Genomic DNA, 13,314 nt, shown 5'->3' on the forward strand with positions numbered 1-13,314 from the left:
GATGATGTTGGTCACACACATTACCAGAGCTGACTTACAGATGCTAGGTGACAAGAACTTTAAAATCAAAGTAGAATATTTTATGTGTTGTCTGACACTCTGGTGTGTGGAGAGCGTTAACAGTGCAAACCAAAGAAACAAAACATGACCCCTTTGCAATGCCTCCGAACCCTGTAATACTCCTTTAAGACAAAAGATTATAGGCACACCGAGCAAATATGTGTGCACATAGGCACGTGCATGCATGTTTTTTGCATACCATGGACATGCACATATGTAGTCATATACAGATATGCACAAGGAAAAGGCAACTTACCTGTGTCCTTAAATCTGATATGATTATGAACTTCTTAAGAATGTTCTTCGGGAGGATGTAGGTGTAACCAGCCTCTTTGATGTCATCAGAGGAAACATAAATGTGGTTTGTACGCAGGTGAAGGTTCGTTGCTGAGATGGCTCGTACACGCCATTCAGTCTTGGAGGCAAAAGACTGCGTTTCATAGTTGCTGCAAAAGAAGTTTGTTCCATCACTTTTCCTGCTCATAGAGATGAATGCTCGCCAACATCTGTACATGCAAACTGTGCATTTAATAAAGAAGAAAACGGACAATATTCCTAAGAAGAGGTACCAAGTACCAAGCCAAAATCTGTTTTCTTCCGCTGAAGCGATATCAAATTAGTGGGATGATGATATATGGGATGTAACAATTCGAGCCACATATAAGCAAAAGGGTTCTTAATTTGAATGAAACAGTCAACTACCTGTAGTAGATTAAATACTGGCCTAAACATGCTCACAGTAAAGTGCAAAGAATACTTACACGTAATAATGCACGACAGTGCTTGGTGAAATGTGCTATGACCAGAAACATAGAATACAAAGGGATAATAAACATAAAAATAGGTTTGTAAGAGTATTCATAATGAATTGAATTATACATTGCAGAATACAAGATGAAAGACGAAGAAGCACACACTGACAGCAGCTCTGCATGTGCTTTGTTTGTCTTGTATTCTGCACTGTACCATTCTATTGACTATGAATCAAGACCAACTAGCATGGTTGTCCATTCTGTTACCTGTAAGAGTAGTGGCATTGACTCACCATAGTCCTTGCACAAAGTTAGACGCATTCAGTGCTTCACCTTTTCAGTGAAACTGTTGACTTTTTTTTTTTTTAATGAAGATGAATATTTTTAGACTAGCACTTGTCGTGTGTTGTTACTCTTCTAGTGCTTTTTTTTTTTTGAAGATTGCACCATGAAGGTGAACTAATTGGCCCCGTTTTGCACGCTGCTAAAAAACTAATTTTATTTCCAACACTGTCACACACACTTTTTGTTGGTGCAACACACGCTAGGTTTGGAGGTCTGGGTGATTTCTCCCCATGTAAAACTTTAACAAAGTTTTAATATAACAAAAGAAATCCCTGTTTCACTGACTGTTACAGTATGGTTTAACTGTGGGCTTGTGCAAATATTTGAGAACTTTGAATATTTGTACGAATATTGCAGAAATCAAATTCAATGAAATGAATTCATATTAAATTATTAAAAATTTATAAGTATTTAAAATGAACAAATAGATGCATATTTAACATGTAACCACCTGTAGAGGCGCATTCATGCGAACCAGAGAAAGGTGCTAAGCCGTGAAAGAGCCTATTCAAGTGTATATCAGTCTGGCTATGACCCCTGCAAAGGTGATTTCACTGCAGTTAGGTGGTGCTCAGGCATGGAAACACATCAAGAAGAAGTCCACACTGCCTTGAAGCTCCCCTTAATGGTTGAATGAAGATACTATTACTCTCACATCAATTCATTTCAGTTTCAAAGGTTGTTACACCAGCTTATATGCTCATAGTATATAGTCGAACACAAATATATCAAACCCACATATATATAATTTTCAAGTATATAGAACTCGAAAGTTATCGCCTTGAAATTTTTTCTTTAAAGTATACAAATTTGCACATTTATATTGAACGGTATTTTTAAATGCCTTGGGATATATCGAACGCCGCGCGAGCAGGAAGACGCACTTTGGCACTCGCCGCACCCTGTGATCTCCACGGCAGTACGGCTCCACGCGTGAGTTGGAAGATGCGCTTTGGCATTCGCAGCGTCCGGCGACCTCCGCACAGCATCACGCCTCCGCATAAATCCAAAACGCTCGAAAAAAGTAACGACGAGAGGACTCAATCCGCATAATCTCCAACTTGGGTAACGGCTCTTTTTTTTTTTTTCGTTTCTCTACCTCTCTCCTATGCGCTCTCCCCGTACCCGTCGGCTCGGACAGCAGGAACGAAGGAGCCGACGTCCTTCTCGTTTCACCTTTTTTTGTTGTTGTTGTTTTTGTTGCTGTTGCTGTTTGCTGCTGCCCTCGCAGGTGGCCATCACCTTGCGAGCGCTTTGTTGGTTCTATTGCCGCGTCGCCTACGTAACATGGCATGTGCAGCATTTTTCTTTTGTGTGCATGGTGTGCAAAACCGGTGCAGACTCCTTGAATTGCCAGCTTCTGCTGTAGCTATGGTCAGCGTCAAGAAGGAGAGCAGGAACGAAGGAGCCGACGTACTCCTCGTTTCGCCTTCTTTTTTTGTTGTTGTTATTGTTGTTGTTGTTGTTATTGTTGCTGTTTTGCGAGTTTTGATCAGTCGACCACAGCTCACGCCTTTTGCTGTTGCCCTTGCAGGTGGCCATTGCCTCGCGAGCATTTTGTTGCTTCTATTGCCGCATCGCCTACGTAACATCGCATGTGCAGCATTTTTCTTTTGGGTGCATGCTGTGCAAAACCGCTGCGGACTCCTTGAATTGTCGGCTTCTCGTGTAGCTATGGCCAGCGTCAAGAAGCACAAGACCCTAGACTTTGCGACAAAGTTGATGGCGTGTTGAGACGGGCGAGAAATGTTCGACTATTGCAGACGATTTCGATTGATTGATATGTGTGGTTTAACGTCCCAAAACCACCATATGATTATGAGAGACGCCGTAGTGGAGGGCTCCGGAAATTTCGACCTCCCAGGGTTCTTTGACGTGCACCCAAATCTGAGCACACAGGCCTACAACATTTCCGCCTCCATCGGAAATGCAGGCGCCGCCGCAGCCGGGATGCAGACAATACCACGGAGCACTCCGAGTATCTTGTTGAAAATCAAGGCAGATATCAAGGCAAAGGCGGCGGAGCAGCGAACGTTGGGAGGCTGTCGTGCACGCTTTTGCCCATGAGAATGTGGAAAAGGCACTCTATGCCTAGTTTTTAGAAGGGCGCGCGAAGAACATTCCGGTGGATAGACCGATGCTGATGGCCAAGGCCGAATGGTTTGGCGCTGCACTAGGTGAAACAAATTCGCTGACGACACCGGGCGGCTTCACTGATTTAAGCAGCGCCACAAGATTGTTGGCAAAACCATTTCTGGTGAAAGCGAAGCTGTCAGTAGCCAGGACATTCAGCAGTGGATGACGAAGGATTGGCCGGAAATTTCTGCGAAGTTCTCTCCCACAGAGGTCTCCAACACCTGGCAAGACGTGAAAACGGACACAGTCGTCGACTGTTTCCGCAAGGCAGGCTTCATGATTGCGGAACTTGCGGAAACCGGAGAAGACAACGAGCGCATAAACGGCGCGTTTCACGAGCAGTCATTTCGCTTCTAGGCAGCAGTTCCACACGAAGTGTCTGCGGACGATTTCGTGGAAGCAGACTGCAATGTCCAGGTTGTTGCGAGCCTCGTTGACGAGGACATGGTAGCTATGGTTTCAAGGACCCAGGATGCCCAGCCCGACAGCTTTTGTGACGTGAAGGATCGTCCGGATGAGGCACTGGCTACAAGCGCGTACTCGTCGTGGCAGCATCGTTCGACATCATTCATCGTTGTATTGGCCACATGGAGAGAACCGGGCTGTCGCACCTGGACAGCCTTGATAAGATCGAGGCTAGCACAACAAAGTACCAGCAGAAGACAACCTCGATGTACCGAATTTTCACCACACACATTCTAAAAATTTTCTCTTAGATCTTGTCATTTTGCCACGAGCATGCATCTTCCACGGTTGCCCCGCACTTGACGAAGCGCTAAGCGGCATGGCGCAAGGCGTGCTCGTGACACCGGCGACTCCCTAGCGAGAGCGAGTGTACTGTTATTGCGTGCGGGTGTGCGCGAGGCGGGCCTACAGCCCGTGACCTGGAGTTGCCACCGTTCTTGCTGCCGCGGGCGCATGTGTGGATGTAACCTCTCTCTTCCTACAAACCAAAAATAAGAAAACTACTTTTGCGTTGGCAGTGTGTCACGCTTTTAGTTAGCGTCACATATGTGGGGCTGCAGTGCATATGGAGAGTGTTTTACCCAATAGTTTCTCGCGGTATTCGTGGCGCTGTGCACGTGTGCATGGTTTGACTACATGCGCATGACGTACATGACGTTCAGTTTTGCTTTTTTTCCCCTTTGAATTCAAACAACAGTGTCGTCACCACCGTAAGGATGTCAGATTAAGCGCTGATGGACACTCTCTGACACCACGGTGACGACAAATCTTTGAAGGTCGACCTGTCCCACGGTTTCGTCTTGCGTGCTAGTTCACGGAACCGTAGTCTTCACGATTCACTCTGTCAACAACATGATGACACGTTGAATGCAGTGCAATGAATACGACAGGAACAAATTGTAATGTTTTACGAAGTAAGGCTGGCCGCCACCTCTTTTGGATCCGATATTGCGAAACTTCTCTAAAACGATGGTGTATGCAAATATGGCCGCTACACAGAAAAGTGCTCTTTCCACACACTCTCTTCGCGTTAAAAGTGCACTGTTGCTTGCCTAGATAGCACGTGCGCGAGCGATCACAACCTTAAAATCAAATTCATTGTTGTTACTTGAGTGCCCCCCCGCCCCCTCACGTTTTTTCATGCTCGTTCAGGACAGGTGATTCCCTTGCTGTTAGAGCATTCGGTGGCAGTTCTAACACGCGGGGGAATGTATCCTATGCACCCTCCAGGCGATGAAGAAAAGCCACCACATTTGATCTCAGCTTTAACAGTGCTCACACGCTGTTAGCCACTCCTAAAGTTACAATGCGCGGGGGCATGTTATCAATTTGGACTCGTTATGAAATATGGCGGCGACGGCGAATACCTGCCGAGAGTGTACATATAATTTTTTTTTTTTTTTTTTTTATTGGCGCTAGTATGCCCTACGGCATCAGTTAAATAAAAAGGAAAAGTTTTGTTTCCTGTATGAAGGCCAGGAGTTGTCGATGCAGTGGACCGTGCGTCCAGCGCGTCAAGTCAGGATAATTGCTATCGCAATATTAACCCATTTTTTACCGCCAAATAAGTGTTTCAGGTTAGCTCTGCCTTCAGTTCTCCTTTTGCTCAACTTGGGAACTTATCTTGGGAATTTTTGTACCGAACCTGCATATAACAAAATCCCCTTTATAAGAAATTTTACTAGAAACTTGTCATTATATCCATTTTCAACTGTATATACCATTTAAATTCAATATGAATTTATTCGACCAATATTGCTATTCGCTTCGAATTCACTTTGAATCTAAAATTCACTATTCGCACAAGCGTACTTAACTGTATGGAGAGTTGTTATTAAAAAGACAAAAAAAGCCAGTTTTGATGCAAGAACAAATCAATTAATGCTATCACAAAAAATTTGAGTGTCATACAAAAAGCTGCAACTCGAAACTTGCAGTGTGCTGCTCAATCACAAAGGACACATGAAAAGCACATACACAAGAAAAACAAACTAAGTGTCACAACTAAATGCTTAAAATGCACTGCTAGACCCCGGGACACACAAAAAGAGTGCACAGATACTGTAAACTATCAGTTACTTCTTTGCGTTTCAGCAGCATGCTACAAGTGTAGCATGCTGCTATGCGACTATCCCCTACTATCAACTATCAACTATTCCCTACGTAAACTCTTCTAGTGAGCAGCTAACTCATTTTTCAAGGCAGCCGCTGCAGCAAGGAAAGTGAGCTTCACGTTCTGTGTAACTGCAACATACTTTTTGCAGTGAAAGCACAATAGTAAGTACAACGTTCTGTGTAACTGCAACATACTTCTTGCAGTGAAAGCACAATAGTAAGTACAACGTTCTGTGTAACTGCAACATACTTTTTGCAGTGAAAGCACAATAGTAAGTACAACGTTCTGTGTAACTGCAACATACTTTTTGCAGTGAAAGCACAATAGTAAGTACAAAGTGCTTTCCTCACAAGATAAACTTGTGCACATGGGCGACCACACCCAGTAGGGCAATGTAGAGGTGGTACAGGTCAAAGGAGCACACCTCCTAAATGTGCCACCTATACTCAGGCAAACTGCAACTGCGACGAAAAACGCTCAAGGCAATGACCTTCAAAAGCGTCCCCGCGATAAAGAGGACACTCTTAAGCCCCTACAACCTTCGCGTACTACCAGTGGTAAATAGTCTATATGAATAACTCATCGTTGGTATGCTGATAAACAAATGCTACGAGGCATAGCGGTTTAATCTCTTTCCAGCAGGGTGGTTCCCCCAGGTAACCATTTTTCTGAATTTTCCCCTTTTAAATGCGCGAGCCCCGCATGTCAGATTTTAAATGGAGCATATTTTAAAGCATTTAGCAATCTGACAGAGATGGCACCACTTCATTTGGGCTTCAATGTGACATGATATGTTCACTTTCTTTTGGCTGCCGTTGTCATCAAGGCGCGCTAGACGGTGGATACGAGATATTTTTATTCGGGGTGTACGAGTATCAAAATTCTCGAATACCAAGTGAATACGAATACATAGCTTCGAATACGAATCGAATAATAAAGTGGTGCAATTTTTTTCCACAAGTAATCTCTTACTCAATCATACATTAAGGTTGTAAACAGTACAACTGTTACTACAATCAGTTATTGCACACAAAAATTTTTAAAAATATTACCATCTGTACTTGCCAGAAAGCATAAGACTAATAGGTGAGCTTGTGACTGTAATGTTGGGTTCAATTCGCATGAACAAATCTTTTGTATCTTTCTTTTTGTGTGGTAGCACTCTATTACAAAAAAAAAAAAAAGAAAAGCTTTTATACCTGCCTTTCTAGCTCGAAAGATTCGAATTTTATAGTTTTATTTTTAATTTTGTCCCCTGTTCCTATGCGGTCAAGTCACTGAGAAAAATAGGAGTATTTGGGGCGCTTTTCAACTACACAGCAATACTCGTTATCTCTCTTGCTCCCGTTGCCTTTCGTGGGGACTGCACTCGCCATTCTATGATCAAGAATGCCAAGTTCTTTTTTCATCTCTCCTTCTCCTGTTTCCCAAAATGTTTTTTGCACCTCAGTCATCTGCAACAAGTGAATCTTATGTTCGAAGTGAATAGTTTTTTGGTCGAATAATTTCGTATCGAATAGTATATATGTCATATAAAGAAAAATGGGCATACTTAACATGACCTAACTAACCTGCACAATATTTTATAAAATGAAATAGAGCCTCCTATGCAATTTTTCTTTTTTCTTTTCCTCATTCAAAAAAAATCAAAAGAACTTCGAGCAGTAGCAGGATTTCACTTTCAGCAGGATACGAGTCATATCCCTTAATATACGTAGCATTTTAAGATTTATTTTACTTAGAGCATATAAGCCGCCATAACTTGCGTTTAAGCTTAATAAAATGAATTGATTTGAGAGTAATATTTAATTAAAAGGGGTTATGCGACACTTTTCAAGTGGCCATGGAATGCATTCACAAAAGAAGCTTATTTTGCCTCATGAATTAACCGCCGCAAATATTCTTAGAATCCGTCCAGCACGCGTGGAGTTGCAAGGATTTCTCGCATGCTGCTAGTGCATTCTTTCTTCTCATCCCAACAAAAGCACTGAAAGCTAAACAGGGAGGGATGGCACCGGAAAAGTAAATACGTCACAAGTGCTTTCTGAGCTTGTGGAGTCATTTGCAGAGAGAAGAGAGCAATTTTTAGCTGACTTTGAGAATTTATTGTGAATCGCACACCGCGTGCTGCGCTATAATATTTGACTTGCGTGTCCTCGACTACCGATCGGCAGCGTTTTCTGACAATGCTCAAAAAGTGTTGCAGGGCCCCTTTAAATTTGAAGGAGAGCTTCGCGGCACAGCGGATTTCTTCTGGATAGGTGTTTTCACGGTTCAGCACTCCTATACTGCAGTGAAACCATCTTTACAAGCAGTACATTCATATTATTATGCATTTATCAGTTTCTTGCAAATACTTTGAAATTTTCAATATTTTAAATTCGAACCGAAGCGAATTCGAATACCCTAATATTCATTTGTATATTCAAAGCATTTGAATAATCACACAAGCCTACGAACGATTATTAGTGAACATCAAATGTTCGGTGAATATTCAAGTTAAATGGAATATTCGAAATTTTCAAATATCTGGTTATCCAATCGAATATGAATATTACAAAGGCAATATTCACCGAATTTGAAACTTTCGAATATTCGCACACCCCTAACTTTTGTAGATGCACAAGTAGGTGCTATTCCTACAAGTTCATAGTGCAGGAAAGCATGTTGTATGAGTAGATAACGCTAAGAGCTATGGAAATGAAGAGCTGCAATTTCACCGAAAGTGACCAGTAGACCCTTATTTCAAGGTGGTGACCTCACGTGACCGCCTCATATCTTTTGAACTAGAACAGGCAATTTTTCGTTTTTCGTGAGAAAATCATTTTCTGCGTAAAGTTTCGCTATTTTTTCAACAACCCTCAGTTTCCTGCCGAAGATAGACTTCTGTGCATGAAAGAGTCAACGCAGGCACTGCACAGCGAGAGATTGCAGGTTCGAATCATCAATAGCATGCACCAGAAATTTTTCTTAAATTTATTTCTTATTGGCTTTTATATATACGTACATCATGCGTGAAATAAGGCATCAATGGCAAAAACTCACGAATAGTATTTGTATAATTGCTGTTGCAAAAAAGCAACCAGAACTGACTACAATCAGTCAGTGTTCTAGGAAAATACCACATGGTTTCAGACTGCTGAAGAATTGACACGTGCGAGAATTCTACTGAACATGCTTAGACAATGTGGTAATTCTAATATGTTTCTTTCTAGCTTGAACATCCTGTACATTACTGTGGTTATTATTTTGATGGCAATGTCCCATTTAAAGAGACACCAAAGGCAAATATTAAGCCGATGTTGATTGCTGATATAACAGTCCAGAAACCTTTCAGTGCTAATTTTGTGCAACGGAAGTACTTATTTTGAAATAACATCATGTTCTAGTGTTCTGCATCCCATAAGCGCACTTGATTTGCCTCGCCTGAAAGCGGTCCATCTCATGTCACTGTTCCCGTGCCCAACATTGCTCGCGTTACTGCCTGGCCGCCAACACTAGTAGCAGCCGAGCGACAGTGAGCCACAGCAGCAACAACGGCCACCGAGCAATTTTCTGCTTGCTTGGATCAGTTGAGCCCTGCTACATGGCACCACCTATTCAGCCTAACCATGCAAAATAGGCATACATATTTTTTTGTAACCACTTGTGCTATTCTTCATAGTAATACCAGGCGGTTCTTTTTTTTTATAAGTCAAACAGAAACGGACAAGCAGCATTTTTTTATGTCTTTCGATGCGAGGAAGGTCCTTTTTTTTTTTATTGCAGCTAATATGACTACTAGTGATTAATTGCAGTCGGACACACATCATCAGGGTCATTTCATAGATGTGCTACTCGTGGTGCATGCAAATTGGTACATTCAGCCTAATATCTATCTCGGTAAGTAGGGCACTGCCGTTGATAACATTGCCGTTTTTAAACGCCGTCATACATTCAGCTTTCATGAGCAGTTTGTTATGTGGCACCTGGTGCAAACAGTCGTCTCCTGAGGTGCTCCATAGATGGCGCCGAGGGTCGTCTCCCGTGGGCCCCTCGTGGAGAGTTGAACGTTGGCGACAAAGCCTTCATGTTACTTTGTTTGTGGCTATGTTGAGCTAATTTGAATAATGTATAAGGCTGTGTTTACAGTATTGATCACTAATGATGTACAGTCGATCCGGGACGTATCAAACTCGGATATATCGCATTATTGGCTATATAGAACAGTTGAGAAATCCTTTTGAATTTGTCATGCAAAATATGGGCCTGCTGCACCTGTATAACAAACTACCGGACAGCGGGACATCTGCTATATTGAACGCTGCATCGTGCCAAAGCTGAGAAAATTCTTTTTCCCTAGCTAATATTGACCAATTTTCGGCCATGTTCTTATCGTTTTTCGCATGCACGTGACAAAAAAATGGTGTTATTCCGTTGCACTGATCTGCTTTGTTGCACGACACTTGTGAGTATGTTTTATGCGTGATCTACAGGTCTCTGGAGACGAACATAGTGTTTTCGAAAAGGTCGATTGCCGAGCGCACCAAAATGAGAATGACTCGGCGATCTCATTGCAATGTTTGAATTCCCTTCCTTGATTGTTAGTGCACAATGTCATGCGAGCCTGAAAAGCATGGCCTTCGATATGTGCAACTTTGTGACGTATCTTTAGTGTTTTCGGTTTTAAAACGCGTGTCTCGGAGGCTATTCTTTTTTTTCATCTTTTGGAATCAAAGCCACTGAAAGCAGTGGCTGCCAGTTACAAAGCCACAGGTGACATAGATATCGCCACCAAGTATACGGTGGGAACTGGGACGAACTCGGCGTTGAGTCTCTTGCGGCTTCAGGTCTTGTGTACTCTCTTCGTTCCTGATAAATCCTCATTCGAGAGTTGAACTGAACATTAACCCTCAAGCAGCAATAAATAATATGACTGGAGTGACGACTTCGGGTTTGTCATGACCGCTGACAACGACATACCGTTCCTCAGCGAATTCTGCGACTTATCAGTGTTTCCGTGCACCATCTCGGACAGATAGCGACTTCATCCGTACAGATGACGACGCAGCTGTTTTTGACTGCACCAACGCTGAGATTTTGGCTGCCGTTGCCATTGCTCCATAAGTGTAGCCATGCGGTAATGAATGTGCCAATGCCTTCGCTGCCGCCACTAACCAACCTTTTGCCGCTCTACAAGCTTACAAGGACATTTTGCATCAATCAACGGTGTTGTCTCTGAAGGATTTGATTGATTGATATGTGGGGTTTAACGTACCAAAACCACCATATGATTATGAGAGACGCTGTAGTGGAGAGCTCCAGAAATATCGACCGCCTGGGGTTCTTTAACGTGCACCCAAATCCGAGCACACGGGCCTACAACATTTCCGCCTCCATCGGAAATGCAGCCGCCGCAGCTGGGATTTTTATGCCTGTAGGAGTTAAGTTTGCTTATTTGAAAAGCTTCTATGATATTCAGGATGACTGGAACTTGACGGTGTTACGCTCTGCGTGAGCATAAACAACTTTCTCTGGAAAATATCCGCCCCTAGAAAATGCTTCTTGCACCATAAAAACTTGGTACGCGATGCTACCACAAATGCTGTATAACGACATACCTGGTTGTAGAGGTGATTATCTCATCACCGTGCTTGTTGACAGTACGGGTAGTGGTGGCTGTCAGCTGAGATTGCTCTTTGGTCTGCTTCTCAATCTCGGCAATCTGTTGGCGTTGAGCTGATGGTGCCGAGATCTCCATGCCGAGGATAATGTCTCGAATCTCGGATTGTGTCAATGAGGCCACGTTTACACTGCAAGGAACCACATCCATGAAACTCTCCACAAAACTACTACAGCAATGATAATTTTCAAGCTGGGAACAGCTAATCATGCCCCAATCAAGATCATGCGAAATGTAAGTGCATGGCACTTTGTGAGCCTTTCCCAGTCTAATGTGACGTGTTTCTCAGCTACGCATCTTCGCTATTTCCACTAGATTATGGTTTCTCCAATGCATGAAAAGCCTTTCTTAAAAGCTACACTGCATTTTTCAATTGCTGAGTGAGAAGTACTGAGTGCAACATTGTGCTGACAAAGAAGCACGATAAAGATGTTTTAAAAACTACCAATATACATCTACTGATATGACTACTATGGCCTACTTGTGCACATGACATTAACACTGTCTTTTATCCTTTTGCTTAGACACTTTGCACTATCACTACACAGTGTTCCGAAGCAGTTTTCACTCCTTAGCCTTAGCCACTAGACCATCGTGGCATGGCTAAATAGGGTAACAGGAAGGGGGCAAGAGGGGCGTGCAAAGTCAGCCCCATACAAAAGCATGTGTTCGAATAGCACACCACAGAGCTTTGCATTGCGGTCCATGCCATTGTGCATGCATTATAATGCTAAGCGCCACTAGAGTTAGCAGTCTACACATGAAAATCTGAAATAGTGTGCAGCCCGCAAAACCCCTTTGCAATGAATTGAGCGTGCATCAGCGTTTAGGGGGGACGAACGCTATTAAAAAACTCGTACAGCGCCCATACGCAACTGCTACCCCCCCCCCCCCCCCCAACGCACGCTAACTTAGCATACTCTATTCGAAAACTCCCTACTGACATAATATAGAGAGGGGCGAGAGAAGGATGCAAAGTCAGACCCATATATTGACGTGATAGAAAGAGGGCGCTGTGACAAAACTGGCATGCGGGCAGGGCGGGGCACAACGCAGCGACGGGGAGAAGGCAAGGGAAGAATTCAACACTTCTTCACTCTTTGCGCGGCTGGGACAGCGCAAGAGGTGAAGAAAAGTGGGGTGTAAAAAAACCACCGGCAGCCGCGATGAGCCCGTGGCCACTCCTCGTCGTGCCACTCATGTGAAATGGTCATTAGCACGTTCCTATCATCCGCAGAGGCTAGAGAAACTGTTCTTATAAGGCCGAATCACGGCCTATATTATATAGCGTAAACCGTCCGAAACAATCTTGAAATTCGTATCATCACGAAATCCGCATCAACCGTAATAAATATGAAGAAGATTCTACAATACCGATCCTTTATGTGCTCCATCACCACTACAGAAGAAAGAAATACAGTACCACAGAAAATATTGCTCATAGTACACACCTCAAAGCCATTTCTTTCTGTTTGCTAATTATCGGAAATTATTGGCACCCTCACATGGCTGTCCTATGGCACGTGGTGACAACATCAAAAAGCATTTCGAAACTACTGCGGAGTCAGGAATACGTAGCCGGTGCAGTGACTGTCATAGCAATGAAACAGACATAGGCGGCTGTCCATGATAAATGTGTACTACGATCAGCTGCTTAGCGAAAATTTTTTTACACGTAGTACGACCACAGGGAGCCAAACGTCTACTAGCTAGCTGAGAGCAGCTTTTCGTCTCCTTAGAGTACACACCGTGCAGAGCCAATTGCGCCCACTCTGCTT

At 43.3% G+C, this 13,314-nt stretch overlaps 1 protein-coding gene across 1 annotated transcript in view; it reads right to left on the reverse strand.

Moving 5' to 3' along the window:
* The window catches only part of Prp8 (pre-mRNA processing factor 8), a 218,037-nt gene that overhangs the window by 16,745 nt on the left and 187,978 nt on the right, over positions 1 to 13,314 (reverse strand). The window contains exons 32-33 of the mRNA XM_037433717.2: positions 11,475 to 11,666; positions 317 to 506 (exon numbers count right to left, since the gene is read on the reverse strand). Coding sequence (XP_037289614.1) covers positions 317 to 506; positions 11,475 to 11,666 — 382 coding nt within the window. The remainder of the gene's footprint in view (positions 1 to 316; positions 507 to 11,474; positions 11,667 to 13,314) is intronic.

The sequence above is a fragment of the Rhipicephalus microplus genome, chromosome 3, assembly GCF_043290135.1.
Source record: "Rhipicephalus microplus isolate Deutch F79 chromosome 3, USDA_Rmic, whole genome shotgun sequence".
Classification (NCBI taxonomy): domain Eukaryota; kingdom Metazoa; phylum Arthropoda; class Arachnida; order Ixodida; family Ixodidae; genus Rhipicephalus; species Rhipicephalus microplus.